Consider the following 24131-nt stretch of genomic DNA (forward strand, 5'->3'; position numbering starts at 1 on the left):
ACATAAAAGCCCGACTGAATAGATGGGTTTTAAGTTTACGTTTAAAAATCTCTATATTTTCAGCTCCTCTCAGTTCCTCTGGGAGGTTGCTCCAACAGCTGGGGGCGTAATGGCTGAAAGCAGCTTCACCAGGTGTTTTTGTTCTGCTTTGTGGAACAACTTAAAGAGAAGAACCGGAGGATCTGATGGGCTTTCCTGGTTCATAAACCAAAAGCATTTCTGCAAAGTAGTCTGTAAAAAAGTATATTATAGTATATACTATAAAAGTCTGTGATATCCAGGCCTTTATATCTAAAATAAAGTTAAAAAGTGAGTCAATCTGTCTGGTGTCATAGAGCTAAATGTCATCAGCATAGCTGTGGAAGGAGATGCCATGCCTCCTGATGACACTGCCCAGGGTTAACTTGTATAAATTAAAAAGTAGAGGTCCTAAAACTGATCCTTGTGGTACCCCACATGTAACCTCATAGTTTTTGGAGGAGTGGCCATCTTTACATACAAAAAATTTTCTGCTGCAAAGATATGAGGTAAACCACTTAAAAACAATTCCAGACAGTCCAACATGCTCACTTAGTCTATCTAAAAGAATGTGCTGGTCAACAGCATCAACGGCAGCACTAAGGTCAAGTAGCACCAGAACTGAAGGCTTTCAAGTTTCAAGTTTATTTGTCACATACACAATTCTACAAGTATAATGTGCAGTGAAATGCTTATGTACCTCTCTGGCTTTTTGCTGTTCTAATATCGTTCACTACTTTAAGCAGAACTGTCTCTGTGCTGAGATGTGTCCTAAAACCGGATTGAAACATTTCTAATTTAGTGTTTGAATTTAAAAATGTACTTAGTTGATTAACAACTAGTTTCTCTAAAATTTTGCTTAAAAACGGGAGATTTAGTGGCGCCGCTGTAGCTTTCCTGGTAGAGCAGGTGTGTACCAAGGCTGAGTCCTTACCGCAGCGGCGCAGGGTTCCAATGCCACCTGTGGCCCTTTGCTGCATGTCATCCCCTTCAGTTCTGTTACTATTCTACTGAGTGTTCCAGCATCAACCAGGTCAAAATGTTCCAACTCGACATCACTCTGTACACAAGATATAGGTAAAAGTGCAGTGTGCTTGTTCTGCTGGCAGATACCACATTTAATGTTGATTATTTTCTCCCAGAAGTAGCCAGCAAACTCTTCACATTTAGAACCTGGAAGCTCGATACTAGAGTTGGATGTGGGGTTTACCAGAGAGTCTATTGTACTGAAAAGCAGAGTGGGATTGTGAATGTTGGTGTGTATCAGGTTTGAAAAATATGCTTGCCGTGATGTTTGAATTGCCTTGTTGTAATTTTTAAGTTTTTCGGTGAGTATATTGTGATGTATTATTAATTTAGTTTTATGCCATCTGCGCTCAGCAGTTCTGCAGTCTCTTTTTAGTTCCATGGTTTGACTATATTTCCATGGGACAACCTATTTTGTTGTTATTTTCCTGGTTTTAACTGGAGCGCCTGCGTCAAGCACTGTTTTCATTTTATGGTTAAAAGATTGAACTAAGTCTTCACAGGATTATGGTAAGACATAATTTTTGTAACTTGCAATATGTGATGTGAGAGTTGTAGCTACTTCAGGGGTAATGCTGCGTTTTCTAACAAAACGTTCTGTGGCACTTGGCAGAGAATGATAAGAAATGTTTAAAAGCACACAGTGGTGGTCTGACAGAGCCAGATCAGTGACAGAGGATATATTGATATTAAGACCATATGATACTATAAATCCAAGGTGTGTCCATGTTTGTGAGTCGGTATGTTAACATGTTGTTTAAAAGCCATACATCCAATACAACCAACAATTCTAACAACTCTTTGGCTCTGGTATCTGCCAGATTATCAACATGTATGTTAAAATCACCAAATAAAATGCATGTATCATAGGTCGTATGAATGACAGACAGTAGGTCTGAGAATTCCATTCAAAATGAGGGGACAGATAACTTACGGAGATCGATATACAGTTACTGCAAGAAAACGAGGCTGAATATTTGAAAGAGTAGCATTCTATTCAAAGGCATGAAATGTGCCTAGGTCCACATCCCTGCCCTTCAGTGTCTCTCTGTATATTGCAGCTGTCCTTCCACCCTTCTTTCCCACTCTGGACGAGTAGGAAAAGGTGTAGCTGGGTGGACAGGCCTCAGTGTGGCAGGTGCATCTGTGCCCAGCCAAGTCTGAATAAGAAAAAGGCCGTCCAGATGGTCATTAATGAGGTCATTGACACAAAATGAATTGTTTGTTAGTGCCCTTATAGTGAAAAGAGACATTTTTTATTTCCGTGTTAAAATGAGTTCCAGTTTATGGGAATTATAACCACGTTCTTTATATTCGGCCCCTTCCTAGCTCTGTTGGCAGTGTTGTTTCTAATTGAGATGATGGGTTTTAGAACATCAACAGAGGTGGGTGGGGTAGTTAGTCATGGAGATATACACTGATCAGCCATAACATTCAGACCACTGACAGGTGGTTTACAACCAGAACCACTCACCAGCCACATCCTAATCGCAGCCTGGAGTGTGAACTGAGCATTGGCTTACCAAAATAACAGAGTGCATTAGGGTTGGGCGATATTGAAATTTCCCTACTGATGATATTGCTTTAAGAAAAAAGACGATATACGATATTATTGTCCAAAAAAAGCTGAAGACAGACGCACGTAGATGTAAATATCTATGGACTGGAGACGCATACACATACATAAGTGGCCACAACGTATAGACAGTTAGCACTATTTTACACAAGGACATGCTGAGATCAATAAATCCGATCGATCAGCTGGTGACTAGTAACCTCGTACAGTCTCTCCACCGTTTCTATGTTGTTACCTCTGATTGAGGGCTGACTGCTCAGCGTGGGAGGAGTTCTGGTCTGGCTACTCTCTGTGGAGGGAGTCAGTGGCAGACTAGTGTATTCTGGATGGAGAGGTTTAAGAAGGGTTTGTGGCATTTTCATCTTTAGTCCAGACTTGTTTATCACACAGTTTACAAATCACTTTGTTCGTTCATGTTCACTGGCTCTCCTTTTTCATTTGGTTTAAAATCAAAGAATCGTCAGTGACCCCCCACCCCCCCACCCCCCCTTCTCCCCCTCAAACAAGTGTGCAGGAGACCAGAGACAAAGACGATGTGTGTTCAGCTTTCACTACTTTTGTAGCTTCTAACTGAATCTGCTTCACTGTTTGTACTTTCACATATCTGTTTTATTTTAATGTTTCACTTTTCAGCTGCATAGGAGTCGAGTTTAGTTGCTGTTGATGAAAACCCAACATATCCTGATTTTGCTGCTTCAAAATAAAAGCTTTTAAATAACAAAATAACGGGGGACTTTTATTGTGAAGAATATAGGAAATGAAATGTGTTTATCACTGTTTTACGGACGCTCCTTTAAGTAGCGGTTAACTGTTGTAATGAAGATGTAAATCCCTGCCGTGCTGGGCTGACGCGCCAAGTCATGTATGTAAAAATCCTACAAGACACAGGAACTTGGCTTGCGCCTTGAGGAGTTGTAGCATTTATTCACCGACAGCCTAAACTGTACACACTGCTACGCTCACAGCTCGTTCCAGCTGACTTCCTCTCACCGTCACTCTGTCACACACACTCACAATCTCTCTTGACCACAAACACTGACACTCGCTAACGTAAAGCACTCAACCTACGTATGGAGTTATTCCTTAAAGCAGTTTGCTACTTGCATAACAAATTACAGTTTAAAAAACATCTTAAAAATACATATTTCTTCGATGCTTTGCCCCTGCGGGGAGTCATCTCAGACCCGCCAGGCTTCTGTTATCGTGGACATGTTGGGACCATTATCGTGGCCAATCAATATCGTGTCTAACGATGTTCTTGTTATAACACCCAAGCCTAGTGTGTGTACATTTCTGCAAGCACTTACTTTGTGTGTTAGTTTGTGTGCCTAGTGAGATAGAGTACATGTGAAGGGGAAATTGCAGCAGTTATGATGTAGATTAGGTTCCATATGCCGAAGGGAGGCTATTTTAGGCGCTAGCAGAGTTGCTGTATTAAGGGGAAGCTAGAAGCTAGGTTCTTCTTTTCCATCAGTGAACTAGAGCATGTGGATTGAGTCTGCAGGAGTCACTGGACTGTGGTAAAACAATCAAATAAAATCCAGCTATAAAATTAAAACAAATTGTAGTGATAGTAGTAGTTTGAAGGTTTTTGTACTGTGTTCTTTCAGTAGTTGCAGCTTTTATAATACAAAATGGGGATAACAGGAAGCCCACTTTAAATTGATCACTTTTTATTGTAACATCCAAACATAGAGGTTGTAGCAAGTAAACACATTTACTCTAAATCATCATTGCAAAAAACAATTATCACAGCCGCTCTGTAAGTTAAATCCAACAAAGCTATTAAAGGGGGGCGTTCTTTTCCATTTTGTTCGAATGGAAACGCCCACTCAGCCGTGTGAAGAAGCAGTAACGTAGGTTGCCAGAGTAAGCTAGATTAGTCCAAGCTAGCTGTGCAAAGTTTGAAAATAACTGAAGTGGGGTTGTCTGTATACTCCTGTGTTCTGCGAGGTGATTTAATAATAATAATAATAAATTCAACTTATATAGCACTTTTCAAAAACTCAAAGACGCTTTACACTATAGGGGGGAAACGGTGTGAGACAAACAGGAGACAAACGACACACACAGGCGCACTCTCATACATACACACGGACAAAACCACAAGACCAGACTCTAAGGCTGTATAAATACTGTATATGTAGTAGCGTCATCATGTGCAGAAATGTCAGGTCATGTGATTGAAAAGCTTCTTGAAGGGCTTGGGAAAATAGCATTTAAACGCTAAGACATATGTATTTTGACCAAAATTTGAATGTTTGGATTTGAATACACAAGGAACACCACTGGGAAGCTACAGAATGATAACAAAAACCCCTCCAAAAAACCCAAATAATGGACCCGCCATTTCAGTAAATTAAACTTAATTGAAAACTGTAGATTGGAGTTGAAAGAACGATCAGCAGAAACAATCCTACTTCATTTGATGCCTTAAAGAGAGCAATAATTGCACTGACTTAAATTGAATTGAATTGAATGACGTGTGATTGTGTGAACTTTTCCTGGGGTGATGTGATTGGGGTGGAGGGGTCAGGCTTCCCCAGCCCACCTGCTTCCACCTTTTGAGACGAGCAGCAGGAACAACTCGTCCACTCGTTCAGCCTCAGGGGTCTGTTGTAAAAAGCACTCTAGCTGATAGATAACAGCAGAGAACAAAAGAAACGGGTTACTAATGGCTCGTTCTCTCCTCCTCCTCCTCCTCATGTAAGAGATGATCTGTCCATCTGGCCGACAGTAGACCCCGACTGCTGCTCTTTTCACTGGACTTTACTGTTGAGCCAAGAGCAACTGTTGATTTTTTTTGTCAGGTCAAATTGAATTAACTAGTAGTTCAACAAGCACATTTATTTCACTTCTTTATTTATTCAATTTGCACCAGGAATAATTTAAATGATTAATAGAACAGCTTTCACAGGGTCACTCTTAATTCTCCATAATTCATTCTTTTTCAAGTTAAAAGCTCATGTCGTACGGCAGGGCTTCATAGACACGTTTTTTAAGTTATTGTCAAAGTAAATTAGTTTGAGCCGTAAATTTAATCAAACAATAATGACTTTCTTAGTTGAGGAGAGTTAACATTAACATTGAGGCTATTCTTATTAATCTTCTTTGCACAAATGATTAGAATCTCTAGATTTAAAGAAATCCAAAGTGGTGATCTGTAGACGATCACTCTTAAGATCATTGTTGTTTTCCTGAATCTGAGGCCACATCCACACGTACTCTGGCATTTTTGAGCCCCTAAAACGGAGACGTTTGAAAACGCTGCTCACCACGTTACAGTTTTAAAACTCCGGAGTTTTAAAAACTGTAACATTGTCAGCAGCGTTTCACCCGTGTTGCGTTTTAGTCTGGACGGACAGAAACAGAGACCTTTCAAAACGATGACGCAGACGCCCATGTTCGCTTCTTGATTGGGTCTTATATCAGTCATGACGTGTCCTTCCCTGATTTGCCATGCCCCATCACGTGAACCTTTTCCAGAAGGAAACAAATGACATCAGCCTCGACCACCAATGGTTAATTTCAACATGGATAACGAGTTACAAGCGTTGCTGACCTTGTTGTCTATTAGGGATGTAACGATACATTTTTACTACGATACGATACGATTTCCATGGTTCCGATACGATTCAGAGCGATATCTGGCTCATCTAGAGCGATACGATACCATTCAATGATTTGAAATGGATACAGTAACTTTCTTTGCCAAATATTCAATCAGTGTGACTGAGGAATCCTGACCTGCTCTGTCCAATATCCAGCTATTTATTTCGTAAGTTTTTCCTGTGAGGGAATCAGGGATAAATTAATTATGGATATAAACAAGTAAACAACGATTAATGGCAAATACATACAGCTTTTATTAGAAAATAATAAAAAGTGCAACTGCAGGACCTGCTGCTTCAGTTCTCCAGATACAAGGCAGTGCAATATTTAACACTACATATACTACACCAACTTCTATTCAGTATAGTATTCTAGTGATCAACAGCTTGGGACAGAATCATTCCTCTACAAACGCTGTTTAAATAATCTGCTGATAGTAATCCAGTAGTCCACCTACAGGGTTCATTTGGGCTCTTTTCATACATGAAAACATCTGGAGAAACATCTGGAGGAACATGTTAAAACTACGTCAGACTGCCGTTAGCTGAGTTTCTGTTTTGTTTTTTTACTTTACTCCGTCGTGATAATTCACCTCGTGGACCGTCTGCTCTCCGGCTGGATACGTGAGGCTGATGCTGCGTGCACGTAGATATCATGACGGGGAAAGGAAAGGAATTTTCTCTGAATGAAACAACGTCAGTGCACGGGGAAAGCTCCGGTGGGTGAAGCCGCCCTCGTCAAGTGATCGATAGCACCTGAAACTCTGCCGACCGGCTCCTCTAGCGGGTCAGAGAGCGAGGAGTCCAGTGCGCCGTTCGTCTGCACGCACGCCATGGATACGTCATAGGGCAGAGCTGGCAAGCTGGCGCATGTCTGGAGAGTGAACCAGAGTAACATTTAAGGGGATATCGATGCAATTGATTTTTGCGTTTCAAATGGATTTTATATCGATGTACCTCCCCGTGAAGGACAACTTGCCGAGTACCTATGGATGTAGTTGGATCGTAGGAATATAAATCGATACCGATCGATGTTGTAGATGAATCGTTACTCCTATTGTCTCTGCTAGCAGCTGTTGTGCAGTTAAATTCTGCATTTTATAATGCTTCTACTGCCTACATGCGCAGGAGGCAAGCTATTATTCAAGCGCTTTGCATCAATTCCCGTGTCCAGCGCTGCTTCCTGTTTACACCGCACGCACATGCCCAGTGTACGTCAAGGCTCATGTGATGTGCGTTTTCAAGCGTGGTAGTATGGACGAAGATTAATTTTGAAACGGCCCTATGATGCTCATCTGGATGGAGATGGAAAATGTATTAGTGTGGATGTAGCCTGAATAAGAGGAAAAAAAGAGGTTGCCTTTATTCATCTATCCAATAGGCTACTGGAGGGATGTTGAACTGCAGTGCGCAAACCCCCTTTGTGTTCTTATGGGTCTATTACAGGGCTGAACAGCAGGAAACGCTTTCTTTGCATTGATTCAGTTCCTGGGGATGTAGTGAGATCTGGTGTGTGTGCGTGTGCGTGCGTGTGTGTTCGTGTGTGCGTGCGTGCGTGTGTGTGTGTGTTAGCTGTGAGGGAAAGAGGAAGCATGCTCCTTCCTATCGTTGGTGGTAATAACCTTTTCAAGTTCATAATTTCTGCAGTTTTTCAGCAGGAGAGAAGTCCGCAGTGCCATACCCAGGAGAGGGCGTGTGTGTATGTGTGCGCATGTGCGTTTGTACATGTACCTTACTGTGTGTCAGACTCACTAGCTTGGGGAGAATAAACCCATCTCCTCGTTTCTATGGTAACACTTCATGTCTGCAGAATGGGTGTGATTCAGGCTTTCAGGGTTCAGGCTGCATTTGTTCACACACACACATATACACACACACAGTGGCAGTACAATTAGTCCCCTGTTAAAGCCGTGCCGGCAGCGGAACTTGTGCTTGGGTGGATAGATGGGAAAGAGTGGTTGGGAGGTGTGTGTGTCTGTTAGGGAGGGCTAGTTGAACAGACAGGGCTCCTGTGAGACAGAAACACAGCAGCCGTATAACCTTTCCTCTGATACCACTTTAACACAAACTCACACACCTACCTACTGTACACCGGCCGGTCAGTATACAGAAGCACAATGATGTGTCTGCAGTGTTTTTGTAAACTGTCACTGCCAGATAGACGCCGGGTGCCGGGTAGACAAAAGTCCCCACTAGAGAGTTGAAATTTGAGAAAGAATTGTCACTGCAGGCCACAACAATGCTCACACCGATGCACCTGTTTTCCACTATCTAGCTAGCTAGCAGCTAGCTAGCAGCTAGCTTGCGCTAGATAGCGCTAGATAGCTAATACTGGCTAGCTAGCCAGCTAGTTTTTTTTAATTTATTCACATCTCCAAATTGCTCGTTAGAAAAAGCTATCTAGTGCTAGCTAGCTAGATAGTTATCTATCGCCAAATTGCTAGCAATAAACAGTTATGGCTAGCGCTAGCTATGAATAGCTATGGCTAGTGCTAGTTAGCTGCTAGCTATCTGTTGTCAAATTGGTGTGTTTTTTTAAAAATTTTATTTAACTTTATTAATATTGTTTTTAGTACCCATGGTTAAAACCTGTACTGCGGACCTGTCTAGCCCTTCTAGCCGTGAGAGTCATTACTAAAACACTGTTGACGTGTGCTTTTGTACGCTGACTGGCTGGTCTCACAGCTCCAAAGACATTGGCGCAAATTTCCAAATTCATGTGGATGTCTGGTATTTTCGTTCCAGAAGAAATGTCTGAACAGCACAGGAAGGATGAGGCAGATCAATATGTCTGTTAGAGTATACCAGTTTAACAGACCTGCAGTGCTAATAAAAGACTGTATTCACATATACATCAACGCACATGCCCAATACTACATCTCTTTGCACCAAATATATTGAATCAGTAAATCCCATTGTGTTTGACAAGCTCTCCTTTAACCAACGCCTCATTCTATCAGTCTGTCTAAATGTCTCTATGGGATGGAAGAGGAGCCAGTGTTGAGGAGCTGTGAATCCTGCTGGAATCAATAATACAGCAATATAGTGTCAGGATAGGGGGATGGGGGGGAGAAAAGGAAAGATGGTGAGAGGAGGAGGAGGAGGAGGAGGAGGAGGAGGAGAAGGCAGCTCAGCCCTGCGTGCCTGGAGTGAGAAGTGTTGGAATCAAAGCTGCATCTCTCTTTCTCTGTCTTCCCTTTCCCCTCTATTAGTCTTTTTCCTCCATCATCACTCACTTCTCCTCCTCCCTGTGTGAATATTATCTTTTTATGAAAATGTAAATGACAGACTCCTCCCCATTCCCATGTGTGAATTGGATGTGATTAGATACTGAATATTGCAGAGTGACAAAGTGACCAAGCCAAGGACGTTTTCTGCTGTCACAGCTACGGTGAAGCTTTCCATTTCAAAGCACTGTGAGCGTGTGTGCACATTGCATGCCTGTCGATGTTTGTAGCACATTGCCATGACATGATCAGCGTGGTGGCTAGTCCTCCCTCCTGCAGTGTCCATCATGTTTTATGTATGAGAGCTAAGCCTTCACCAGCTAATCCAAGACACATATTAGTCTACCGTAGTATAGCTTTATTAGCCTGCAGCTAATCCTCAAAGCATGTAATTACCCACATCTTCCAAAACTTTATGTACATGTACTATTTGACTGGCAGCATACTTAAAGTGTTGTGTTAGTTTTGCATCCATCCATCCATCCATCCATCCATCCATCCATCCATCCATCCATCCATCAATCCATCAATCAATATGATACAAAGAATGCTGGCTGGACTTGCATGCTTTTGTTAGCTTTGGATTGGTTTTATGGTAACCTCTTGTTTTGGCTATTTCATTCCATCTACAGCTCCTTAAGCAGTCCAAGTGTTGTAGTTTGTAACTGGTGATTTCTCTCCATATGTCATAAAATATAGACGTTGTGCTGCACAATACTCTGTGCACATTAGGTGGGAGGGACGAAGCAGTGACGGATAGTGCCATGCTCTGTGGGAAAGACACAGTGTGTTAGCACTGTGAACATATATACAGCATTTAGTCTGCATTAGTCCTGTAGTGCTACACTCTGTCTTTTTACTGTTATAAAGTCATCTACAGAATACAGATTAAATTATGACAGGAAAAATAACATCAGAAGCTCATGGTGTCCTGTTTTTTTTTTTTAATCAGAAAGCTCTAAGCTAACACCCGGGTAGATCAGAGGAACACAGACTAACAAGAGCTGTTCAGTAGACCCTTGAGAAGGGAAGGAAAGGGAAGAAAAGTGGCACTGAAGAGGAATAGTGTTACACTAAGCTCATGAAACTGCACAGTGCAGAATCATTCAAACTCTTAAACTGATACCTGCCACTAAAGCTAAGCCTTTAATGTAATTTTGTCTCGTACATGTGTTCAGTAAAAGATAAATAAACTGGGAAAACAAAGTTCGGAAACTTGCGTTTGGTCGATTACCATCAGGACCAAAACCTCACGCCATAAAAACAGTTTTTCCCCATGGCAGTGGGGCTCTCCAACAGCCCCTCCACCCCCATGGTGACTGTCTCTCCCTCACACACACACACACAACTGCGTCCCCCACCTCCCCCACTGTCTCCTCTCTCTCTCTCTCTCTCTCTCTCGTCTCTCTGCTCTCTCTCTCTCTCTCTCTCTCTCCCCCTCTCCCTCTCACTCACACAAACACACTACTGCCCCACCAACACTGACTCTCCCCTCTCTCATACACTCTCAATACCAGCCCCTACTGTATCCCTCACTCTCCCTCTGGTACCTGATTGTTTGCACACTGGCAATATTTGCACTTTCTGTTTATATCATGTTTATTTGTTCATAGCTTATTTTGTATATTGATAGAAATTAGATTTTTTTATTCTTATTTTATTCTAACGTTTTTTTCTATTCTTTGCTATTATACTGTTTAACTTGCACCAACAAAACCAAAGCAAATTCCTAGTGTATACCTATTACACCTGGCAATAAACACCATTCTGATTCTGATTCTGTTTTTATTCTCTGTTGTTACAATGCTAATGGTCATTGTATGTTACATCGTTGCAAAGCCTGTTTATTTACCTTCACAATGAGTGTCCAACTTGTAAGGATCATGCATTTGTGGGATGAGCAGCACAGCTGATTATGTGGGTAGTGCCCAAGAACAATGTTCCAAAATGCTCTGCCAATGGTAAACAGTGTATTCTCATAAGGCTTCCAGGAAGCCTGCAATGACTGCCCTTCACCGTCAGGCCCATTTGCGCTGGCGTCGACAACACAGACAATGGAACCTGAACATGTGGGGGAATGTCATGTTCAGTGATGAGTCCAGGTTCTATCTGCCAAGGTTGGATGGCAGGGTCAAAGTATGGAGACGATGCGGAGAAACGCTATGCTGATTGTTGAACCGATGGAGTAACAGCTTTGGTGGGGGCAGTGTCATGGTGTGGGGGGGGGGCAAAACAAAACAAGGCTTGTCATCATTGAAGGCCATCTCAATGCATTGAGATATCGGGATGAGATTCTGCAGCCAGCGGCGATCCCATATCTCCACAATCTGGGACCTAACTTCATCCTCCAAGATGACAACGCTCGCCCCCACAGAGCCAGGGTTATCATAGACTACCTCCACAATGTGGGAGTAGAGAGAATGGAATGGCCTGCCAAGAGTCCAGTGATAGAAAATCAAAGATCCCATAGACTTCAATGCAATTTGAAGTATATTTTTGATTTTGAAGTTCGTATGCATTCATCTCTTGTCATATAAACGTTTGTTTTGTACACATGTCTAATAATTATTTTGCTGATCTTGCCTGAACCTTAGCATTCATGATACCTCAATAAATAAGGTTGCGGTCATGTCCCTTCAGTCTAACCCCCGTCCAACACAGTGGCCGGATATTGCTTATCCAGATATCGTAGGCTTAGTGATGTCCTGTACAAATCCACGTGTTAATAGACAACTGTTTAATCTATAGGCTGAGATTTAGTTGGAGATGACAGTCTGATGCTGCGATGGTATGTATGACTGTATTACTGCAGCAGCAGCCTCCTACCTCAAGCTAACGTTAGCTAGCCATGCTAGTCACTGTCAACCAGCATCATTTAGTGAATATTCTCGTATCGTATGAGCCTCAGATGTCAGTGTGAAAGCCCGGTTAACCCGCTACACAGCAGCTTTCATCATTTTCTCTCCTGTGACAGCGAGTTTCTTTCCCCCAAAAGGGAGCGCAGCCTCGGCGATGACGCCATGCTGGTCAGGTCTATAGCCTGGAGCCAGAAAGCCATGCTGCTCAGGTCTATAGCCTGGAGGCCATAAAGCAATGCTGGTCAGGTCTATAGCCTGGAGCCATAAAGCCATGCTGGTCAGGTCTATAGCCTGGAGCCATAAAGCCATGCTGGTCAGGTCTATAGCTTGGAGCCATAAAGACCCTCTATTATATATTTTTTTAGGACACGGCAGGGAACAAATCAGAGATCAGCGTATTGGATTTATTGTAGGTACCAACAACACAGCAACTCTTCAGCATAGCGTTATTACTATTACTGGTTTGTTTAAAATAGAAGTTTGGAGACATGTTTCAACTTCTTCTCTTTACGCTGTTACCATCTATGTGGGACTGTTTTACCCCAGAAGGGGGCGCAGTCATGAGAGGCTACTCTGGATGACGTATTACCGGTGTGAGCATGTGTTGATGGGAAGCAGTGGTCAGAGCTGGGACAGGTGGGAGAGAAAGCGTGTGTGTGATGGTGTAGTGTTGCCAAACTAAAGATCCAGTTGAAGTGTTCTTCTCTGTGGTGACTCATCATTTTCTACAAAGCTAAAAGGACAATTAGCAGTTTGCACAAGCCTGCAAGATGATGTACAAACACCTGCTCTTTTAAAGGTCCTGTCTGATTTCTGCACAAAGCGGTTGTCATGAGTTTCTACATGGTGGATTGTCTTTCAGGCACACCAAACGCCTCTTTGTGAGACACCAACTGTGGCTGTCTGGGCTACAACTGATTATTCTATCTGATGCTTATTATGTCAATTTGTCTTAGTCTGTTTGGTCATTTCTGACTGGAACTGCCTGATTGAGTATTAGTCATCATGAATATCAGAGTCACCATGTAATATTATATTGATACTTTATCTACCATGTTGTTTTTGGCATCACCATATTTGCTTATGTCTATGCATATATATATATTGCATATCTGAAAAAGGTAATAGTCTCATTAATTTTCTGTTGACTGGTTTGGAAATGGCTGGCTTTTCTGTCAAGGATAGAATCATTCATAACACACTCATAACCTCTCTCCCTGCATGCCCATTCACCAGTGTAAACAGAGAGATAGACAGACAGGGCAGATGGGGTCAGTGCTCTTATCACCCGTCAGAAAAACCGTGGTAACCATGCTCTTCATTTAATAACTGTGACTGACGATCAGTGCAACCCCAACTTTGACCTTCACCTCAAGCCATAGAAGCTTCTCTGTGTGTTTTGACAGAGTGTGTATATGGAGTGTTAAAGAATAATAAGAAGGCACTTTATTGATCCCCGAGGATCACTCGATTCACTCTGGTATTTTATACACACAGTATTTTTTTACACAGGGCCTGAAATACCAACACATGCACAAACAGGACCTATATATGCATTAATGAGAGGACGTCAGAGCGAGGGGGCTGCCCCTGACAGGCGCCTCGAGCAGTTGGGGGGGATTGGTGCCTTGCCCTTGGCAGTGCCCAAGAAGCAAACGGGCATCTCTCCAGCTACCAGTTCACACTTGGTCCATGCGGGGACCTGAACCGGCGACCCTCCGGTTCCAAAGCCAAGTCCCTATGCACTGATCTACTGCCGTCCCCAAAGCATGGGTCTGTTCCTCATGATTTTGAATACATTTAGTTAGCACCTACAAAACAGATTATTTTCTTTTGGCTGGACCGCAGAGGGCCAGCCCTCTGTCACTGAGTGAGTGACTGATGAAGTTACACTACTGGTCGGCTGAGTGTTGAAGTTTCCTCATTGGCCGTTGCTACTTCAAAATGAAAAGGCGGGAACAGTCCTTTATGCAAATGAACACGTCCAGCGCGATGTGTCTGGCTCATGAAACATGGACCAAGCTGTCGAACTAGGCGATCTAGTTCTAAAATGAAACAAAATTTAGCAGAGGCATAGCCTATTTCTCGCTTAAAATGTTTTCAGAAGTAGATTTTGGTGGATTGTTTAGACGGGATAACAGAAAGTTTACGAGCAGGCAGCCATGTTGTTTCCTGTTTGAAATGACAAGCAGAAAACCAGGGATCAGTCAGGTGCATTCCACAATCGGGTACGTCACCGTTTGAACGGCTAGTTGAGTGGAGCAGTGTGTCCACTAGTCAAAGAGTTTAGAAGCAAAGAGACGAATCTGTGGTGTTTTTTGACGGCGGCCGCTGCCGCCCTTTTGGATTTAAAAACGCTTATTATATTTATAATCTTTTATTGTTCAACACAGGCCATTTCCGTAGAATATGACAATAGAATAGAAATTATTTTGTTTTACTGGCGTCCAGTAGTCGCTTTCAGTCCAAAATGGTGGAAGCATAGCTTTGTTGCTGGGTGCAGATGTTGCAATGAAACAAACAATTGACTTTAACTTCTTGGCAATATTGATTCTTTACCCTAGTGTCCTCTCTGGACCTGATGGACATGTACCGCTGCATTCAACATTATAGACATGACCACAGACTAACCTTACACGGTCCATCCATATACTCGGTTTTGACCGAGTCTTGTTAAATGTGAAAATACATTAAAGGGACAGTGTGTAACATTTCAGGGACCTATTGGCAGAAATGGAATATGAAATTCATACCTATGTTTCCTAGTGTATAATAACCTGAAACAAAGAATTGTTGTGTTTTCGTTAGCTTAGAATGGGGAGCAGGTCCTCTGGCGGAGTCCGCCATGTTTCTACAGTAGCACAGAACAGACAAACCAAACACTGGCTCTACAGAGAGACATTCAAGTTTTTAACGTTACCTGAAGGCCACCGTAGTTCTCCGACACGCTTGTGAAACTGTGGTAACGTGAGCCGCAGAGTGCAAAACTGTGTTTCCTCCGGCCGCTGTCTGACTGTTATGAGTGTTATTATGGTATGAATGGCCTCTGAGCGAGACAAACGGCGTAACCATCGTTTTGCTCTTGGCGGCTCACGTTCACGCAGTCTTGGAAAGGGAGGAGTGAGCGGAGGGGTACTCAGTTGGTTGTAATCTGCAACCACACCACAACCACAAACCCCAGATGGCAACAAATCCTACACATTGCACCTTTTAGTTTATTTAAGTTGGTTACATTGTGAGTTTCGTAACGGGCAGTGTCACCTGTTTGGTCAAATGAAAACCTGGTAGTGTATGAAGCACCGGTACTTTGAGGAGTTAACTGCAAAACCTGACCCACAATCATCATCACAGGAGTGGGTAAAACAATAAAAAGACTTTACATTACAGCATGGTGCACAACATCTTGTTGCAGCTCCTGTTTGTCTGCAGGGCTCTGTGGTACTATCTCCTTGAAACCAGATGTGAGTGATCCACTTTAAATCTGCCACCCCATTCTCCACGTCTTCCTCTGTAAACCAAATAAAACAGCCCACAAAGATCACCTCTTCTGCAAGCTCTGATAAGGAGGACATATCTGAAGTTGTGTTTGCAACTGTACTGAATACATTTACCTTGACATGGATAAACAATGACATGTAAGTTCTTCAAACAACAAGCACATTGTGTACAAACACAGGTAGATGGGAGAAAGGAGGAACTGAAACAGTGTTGAAGAAAGAATGCAAATTTGACATTTTTAAAACTACAGCTTAGGAGTTCGGAAACATAGGAAACATTTTGAGGTAGATTGGAAATGTGTAGAAGATATGTTGGGTATACAGTTTTGAATTCATCAGCTCTCAGTCAGATTGATTGGTTGCTGCTTTCAAGCATTCTCAAAATAATCACAGTTGTGGCTCTATTTTTAACCAATCAAATCCCCCCTTTACCTCCACCATGAGGTAATGCAATATGTATAGGGCAGATGGTTAGGCTTCTCCAAAACCCCTTACTTATATAGGGCTAAGGCTCATTGTCATGACATCAGCAGAAACCTGCATAGAATAGTCAAACTGTCGGGTCAGAGGAGTTCTTTGTACCTGATGGCAGAGAACACACATGAAATATTCAAGTTAGCTGACCTTTATGTCCCTTCAGCTTGAAGAAACCAGCCTTTCTTTTCAACACAACTGTGGTTTGGACTTGGTTTATACTGCCCTAAAGGTTAGGACTGCAAAAATATGTTGGCAGGCTGTTGAGTGATAGCCTCCATGTATGATTTTATAATGCACCACCAGGGATGGGAATCACCAGAGGCCCCACGATAAAACATAATCACGATACTTAAGTCACAATACTATCTTATAAGATATTGCGATTTATTACCTTTTTTCAACTGCAAATTATGCAGTTTGTCAACTTCTGTTTTATCTAAGTCTGTTAGATACTAGGGCTGTGTATTGGCAAGAGTCTGGCAATACGATACGTATCATATTACAGTGGTTACGATTCAATATATTGCAATATATTGCGATACTATAAGCAAGGTGATGATAAATGGACTTGCATTTATATAGCGCTTTTTTAGTCTTCCGACCACTCAAAGCTCTTCACACTACATGTCAGCAGTCACCCATTCACACACACATTCATACACTGATGGCAGAGGCTGCTAAGGTGCCAACTTTGACCATCAGGATCTGATCTAAATACTCATTTACACACCGATGGCTATGCCTTCGGGAGCAATTTGGGGTTAAGTGTCTTGCTCAAGGACACATCGACATGTGACCCGGAGCAGCTGGGGATCGAACCACCGACCTTCCGATTGGTGGACAACCTGCTCTACCCTCTGAGCCACCATGATATATTGCGATTTTTAAAAAATCATAGTAGTCATAGTATAAAGAACACACCACCATATGCATACAATCTGAGTAGAAATACGTATTTTTTTTATTCAAAAAGAACAGTGGGATCTTCATTTGCATTTATCACAGTCCCTGTAAAATCATAGCACTACTTTCAGAGGGCACATCTCTTTGCATGTAAACTATTAATTAAAAATCGATACAGTGTTTTTGAGAATCGATACATTATCACAAAACATAACATTGCGATATTCATTTTTTTTTTAAAGACAGAATAACAGCTGGGCCGGCTGTTGGATTGTTAAGAGGTTAATAGTTATATAATAAAAGATAGATACTTGATGTACGTTTATCAATATAATATTGCCACGCAAAATATCGCGATACTATCCTGTATTTGTTTCCCCTACTATCCTGGTTGTGTTTAAGTGAATACATTTTGCATTATGTCAGTTGGGGCAAAGATTAGGCAATATGGTAAGTCATTTGCTGTTGTTAGCAGCTTGTTTATGCACTATTGCAGTGCCCATACTGTAATTTGATGATCCGACTTAAACCAAAACATCAACACTAATTAAGTCTTGCCCACCTTTACACGCTGTGTGTCTGTGTATGTGTGTGTACACATGTACTTATCTGTGCATGTGTCTGCAGGAGTGCTGTAAACTGCAGCTCATAGTTTCATGATTGACATGTGAATGGAGGGGGCCCTGCGGCAAAACCCACACCAGCAATTTAACCCACATAAATACCACTGTCACTTGGATCATTTCGCACGCACGCACGCACGCACGCACGCACGCACGCACGCACGCATGCCAGACGCACATAAGCACTCACACATTGTATGACATCCCCAGTGCACACAAGACCATCACTGTGTCCATTATAGGAGATTAATAGTGTTAATTTTGCTGTCTCTTTGACTGTCTTTATAATCTTTTGAAGTCCACAACAGTGTTACAGACACTGTCTGAAAAAGTCTTAAATCCAATAACCCGTATTTAAGGCCTAAAAATGTCATGAAATGTCTTAAATACAATTTTGACATGTCTTAAAAATTCATTAGTGTTCCTTTCATTTAATAAAAGCAATGCATTATCTTGCTTTTAAATGTTTCGTCTTTTGAGCATGCTGTAACAGAACTATAAAACGGAACCAAAAGGGAATGGCTGTGCTTTTCGGATAAAATTTATCAGAGCACACCCATTTCACGTGCAGTCAAGGGGAGTGCTATGGATGTATTAAGAGAACTGGATGGGGAGTGCAGGGAAACGAGCCATCATGTTTTGGTTTTCGGCTGGATTGCTGCAAAGCGGAGCGACAGTGTTTCCGCTGGTAACTTTTTTGCCACCACAGCAAAAAACATTACTAAAATAAACAAAACTCCTTTTCCCTCTCGTTTGATGTTTTAATCTAGTTTTATATTGCTAGTTGGCGTTAATAAATGCCGTTCCTAGCGTCAGTCTGTGTCTGTGAAAGCTGCTCTATCCACCTCTTTACACGTGTTTCTAAACATTTTCATATTGAAGTGAAAATATTTGTACACTTCTCAGCGGGTTGGCTGGCTGGTCCTCACCCGTTCTCAGATCTTTTACTTAAGTAAAAGTAATACCACAGTGTAAAAATACTCTGCTACAAGTGAAAGTCCTACATTCAAAATGTTACTGAAGTACAAAAGTATTGGCATCAAATATATACTTAAAGTACCAAAAGAAAAAGTATCCTACTCATTATGCAGAATGGCCCATTTCACAATAATATATATTATGGTATTTTATTGTATTATAATGTCTGATGCATTAATGTGTTCATCACTTCAATGTTGCAGCTGGTAAAGGTGCTCATTTTAACTACTTTATATGCTTAATGATATACTACTTAATAATAGTTTATTAGTTGATTTTTATGAAGTATCTGAATCGGTACATAGCTAGTATCTAATATTGTTAAATAAATAAATAATTGAAGTAAAAAGTACAACATTTCCCTCTGAGATCTAGTGGAGTAGAAGTGGGCTATAAAGTTACGTAAAATAGAAATACTCAAGTACAAGTGCCTCAAAATTGTACTTAAGTACAGTACTTGAGTAGCCTACGGTCCTCCAAGAGCACAAGATGTAGTCTCTTAATTTTGCTTCTAAGTGCAGCAGATTGATGCATTTAACTTTAAAATGTAAACATTTTTAAAAACTGAAAACCTGGAACAAAGACTGGGAAAACTGCTGGAAGGAATATGTTTCAGTGAATAAATAAATTTACTTTGCAAGTAATTCCGGGGTTCCAATTTTCTTTCATACCCTTAGTACTTTCTTGCCAGTATGGACGTAAAGTAGGTCTTAAATTGCATTCTTGGTCTTAAAAGGTCTTTAAAAGTCTTAAATGTGACTTGTTGAAACCTGCAGATACCCTGAATGAAATCAGTCAAATATAAACTCTACGGTAGTTTTTGATCAATTCCAGCACCCTCACAAAACCCAACACTCAAAAACTCCTTTGAATAATTAGATCAGGTTATTTGGGCTTCGTTAGGGTTGTGTAAATTGTATCTCGGTATTTTCTTACCCGTAATTCTTTTTGAATGCCAAATAGTGATCTCTCTTCCTGACTTTTCTTTTTTGTGTAACAGGAGACTCTCCAGCAGCTGGTGATGATGCCTTTACCAAATGTGTTGGTCCTGGGCCGGAACCCTCTGTCTGGTAAGTGTCAAAATGCTAAACAATACTACCACAACATTATACACACTAATACTTTGACCAATGCTGTGCAGGCTATAATTTGAAAACCATTAGCAAAAAAAAAAATATATTCATATCTGCTCCAAGACGTTCCTCTAGGGTGTCAAACTCAATTTCATCCCGGGCCACATCAGCATTATGGTCGCCCTCAAAGGAACGGTTGTAACTGTAAAGCCTCGGAAACACCAGGAACGCCAGGATCGCGTGGCGGCTGTGTGGCGTGGTTGGTGGCTGCCTGATTCACGCATCGGGCGTTCACCCCAGCTGCGTGTCAGCTGCGTATCAGCTGCGTGTCAGCTGCGTGTCTGCTGCGTGTCTGCTGCGTTTCTGCTGCTGTCAGCCCTTTCTTTCTACATAGAGTTTGCCTTTTAATGGCCGTTTCATTTCATTATAAATATCATTTATATTTATTTTAGACAGAGAAAGGTTAAGAAAAGTGTGGTAATTTGTAAATAATAGTAATAATCCACAATTAAACTCCGTACTATATTCATTCATGGAACTGCATGTTCTAGAACACTGTCCGGCACATATTTCAGAATAAAAGACTAATGTTAACAAATTAAGGAATTCTGAAAAAACGCTTGAGGGCTTTTATTTCGAAATGAAAGCGGGAAGTGTTGATTTAAACCCCATACTTTATAAATTCATGGAGCTCTCTAAGTCACTGCATGTTCCACAGCACTGACTGCTCATATTTCAGAATAAAAGCCTTGTGTTAACAAATGAAGGAATTCTGTCCACAGAAAAAACGCTTGAGGGCTTTTATTTTGAAATGAAAGCAGGAATTATTGATTTAAAAATAAGTCTTTCCTTTTTTTCATCTCCTTAACATATTCTATAGATGTCTAGACATCGAAACTGTAGTAATGTAGCTGGTATGATGTTAATATACAGTCAATAGATTACTTTCACTGTCTGTTGCTGCTGTGAGATGTGCGAGGCATGCGCCAAAACTAGGCGAGACCTCTATTCTCTAGAAGAGACGCAGCTGAGACGTGATGCGCGTCTCAAGCGGGCAGTGTGGCTGCTATAACCTGTTAACACGGACACGTAATAAAAAAACATCAGGTAACGCAGCCGCCACGCGCTCCTGACGTTCCTGTTGTGTCCGGGCTGTTAAACTATATAAATATATCTACTCTTTATCATATTACATAATTGCCTCTGCATTCGATTATTATTGGCTTTAGTAATAACTTCATTAATAACTAGCTCTGAAAGCAGAAGTCTAGGAACAATTATTGCAAGCAGACATTCAAGTGTACAACTATTGTACAATTTATTTAAAAAATGAGTTCAGTAACAAAAACACATGCTCGATATATATATATGTATGTACGTAGACACAAAAATACTGAATGTGGGCACACACACACACACTCATATTTCTATGTGTTATTATAACATAGATACCATGAATTTATGAGATAAGAAACCCTCATCATTACTCATCCACCAAAGATCAACATTTTCAAGGGTGAATAATAAAGTTCTTTTTTTTACCCTCACACAAATATTATCAAGCACTATTTATTACATAGACAATGTTTAACTTTTTGGTCACAGTTGAGAGGGGCTGAACTATGATACAACAATATGACGGAGTAACCGTCACTGACGGTGGGTAGCGCACACACACACACCCCCAGGCCACACACACCAACATTTCTCCGCTGCGTCGCTGGCTGCAGGCAGCGCGTACACACACACACACACACACACACACACATATACGCCAAACATTTCTCCGCTCCCTTCCTGATTCACTAAGGAGTTAAAACACCTCGCGACATCCCTCTCCCCTAAACTGTTTTTCAGTAGTACGACCAAGGGTGCACACTTTATTGTTCTGCTGTTTCCTGTACGCATATTTTCACACAAACATTATTCTTGGACATTTTGGCGACCACATCACTCTGCTAGAGTGCCGCTACTGGAAATGGCTGATACTGAGACGCTACAGCGCGCAGGTAACAAAATCGAGATGCATCGAGGGACATGTAGTTTATGGACACCGTACTTCTGGAAAGCGGGATAGAATTGTATGATAAGCAAATTATACTCTTTGCAAGCTCTCCCGGGCCACATAAAAAGAGGTGCCGGGCCAGATTTGGCCCGCGGGCCTTGGGTTTGACACATGTGCTCTAGTGGAATCACGTGAACAACGGGCGTGTGTACGTTTCACAAAAAGGACACATGCACCTCTTTTAATTATCCATTGCTTTGATGTTTCAACTGACTTTCTCTCTGGCTTTAGATTTCATTTTCCAGCCACCTCTCCATGTGCTTGTTGAGCTGATGAACTACCTATTGGACCGTCATTTATAACCCACGCCATCAAAAAATGGACTTAACAGAAAAAAGTGAACAATGCTGATTTCATTGTTGAGTTCATGGGAAATTGGACAGATTGATGGGTTGGTTTCAAGGACAAAACCAAAATGTTCTCATTAACACTAGTCTTTAAACAAGACTACGAAAAAAATCTGAGTGTATTGCTGTACTGTGTACGGTCAGTCTGTGAATTTGTGGCTAAATTGTTACACAAATAGTCAGTGGTCATGTCTGTAATGTTAAATCCAGCAGTACATGTCCACCAGGTCCGGCGAGGACACTAGGAGACGCGCTCAGTCAACTGGCCGTTCAAGCGGTGACGTACCCTATTGTGGAATGATTGGTCCCTGATTTTCTGCTTGCTGTTTCAAACAGGAAACAACATGGCGGCCTGCTCGCAAACTTTCTGTTATTCCGTCAAAACAATCCACCAAAATCTACTTCTCAAAACATTTGGAGCAGAGAAATAGGATATGCTACTGCTTAATCGCGTTTCATTTTAGAACTAGATCGGCTAGTTTGTCAGCTTGGTCCAAGTCCACCTTGAGCTCATCTGCATAAAGGTGAGATCACGTTGGTGAGAGGAACCGCTGACACGCCCCCCTGAAAACGTAAACAAAGGACTGTTCCCGCCTCTTCATTTTGAAAGAGCAACAGCCAATGAGGAAACTCCAACAATCGGCCGATCAATCATGTAACTTTTTTTCGTTGCGTTTGTAGGGCTGGCCCTCTGCGGTTCACCAAAAAACAAAGGCAAATGAAAGTTTTTACGACCCCGTAATGCTCAAATACTCTGGGACCCACATTCCCAAAAGGACTTTTATGTGGTCAATTAAATATTATTGTTATAAAGCAGGGGTCTCCAACCTATATTTCCTCTGAGAGCTACATTGACAAAATGAAAGTGGCCGAGATCTACTCATATTTTATATTATTAGTAACATTTATTCGGGGGCGGCTGTGGCTCAGAGGGTAGAGCAGGTTGTCCACCAATCGGAAGGTTGGTGGTTCGATCCCCGGCTGCTCCTGGTCACATGTCGATGTGTCCTTGAGCAAGACACTTAACCCCAAATTGCTCCCGAAGGCATAGCCATCGATGTATGAATTAGTATTTAGATTAGATCCTGATTTGCAAAGTTGGCACCTTAGTAGCCTCTGCCATCAGTGTATGAATGTGTGTGTGAATGGGTGAATGCTGACATGTAGTGTTTTGAGTGGTCGGAAGACTAGAAAAGCGCTATATAAGTCCAAGTCCATTTACCATTTACATTGCTCAGCTCCAACCAAACCAGCTGAATAAGCTTCTTTTGTGTTAACAATTAGAAAATGATGATATCCAACACTCACATTTTGACATCATCAACATTTTTAAATTCAGCAGCATGTGCATTTCTTTTACATTTTTCAATGTTGTTCACACTATTACATTCCCATCAGATTAATGTCATAGAAAACAAAACTATGTTGTTACTTCTTTTTACTGTCTGTCCACAATCACTGTATCACATCACTTCCCTTCACATTCCCTTCATCATCTGTAGTTCACATGCATGTATTACAGCATTCAGTCTTTTTAACAGAGTCAACAAGAGAGGTGTCTGCTGAGGGATCCACTTAGGATCACTTCTTATGGAGTCATTTAAATGTTCATCTGTCAGTCTTGTTCTGAACTTAGATTTCATGACATTCAAGACAGCCAGCTGGGCCGATATACGCTGGAGTCAAGCGACTCATCACAACTGGATGGAAAACCATTTGCACGGTCCATGTCCCGTTGTAGCTGCTCCATAGCATTCGCAGACAGCGCAGACACTCTCCCTGCCACAGTATTAGCACCCAAGTTGTAGATCGACGATAGCAGACCCATTCTGTCTTATTTTTATGGTCTTTG

General features: G+C 41.7%; 1 protein-coding gene across 12 annotated transcripts in view; it reads left to right on the forward strand.

Moving 5' to 3' along the window:
- Positions 1-24131, forward strand: part of LOC119495206 (girdin-like) — a 169996-nt gene that overhangs the window by 48000 nt on the left and 97865 nt on the right. For all 12 annotated transcript variants that reach the window (XR_005208394.1, XR_005208395.1, XR_005208397.1 and 9 more), the window contains one exon: positions 19795-19864. Coding sequence is in view for 8 of the 12 variants with exons in the window: in XM_037781456.1 (XP_037637384.1) it covers positions 19795-19864 (70 nt within the window). In the remaining 4 variants the exon portion in view is untranslated. The remainder of the gene's footprint in view (positions 1-19794; positions 19865-24131) is intronic.

The sequence above is a fragment of the Sebastes umbrosus genome, chromosome 10 (genome assembly GCF_015220745.1).
Source record: "Sebastes umbrosus isolate fSebUmb1 chromosome 10, fSebUmb1.pri, whole genome shotgun sequence".
Lineage (NCBI taxonomy): Eukaryota > Metazoa > Chordata > Actinopteri > Perciformes > Sebastidae > Sebastes > Sebastes umbrosus.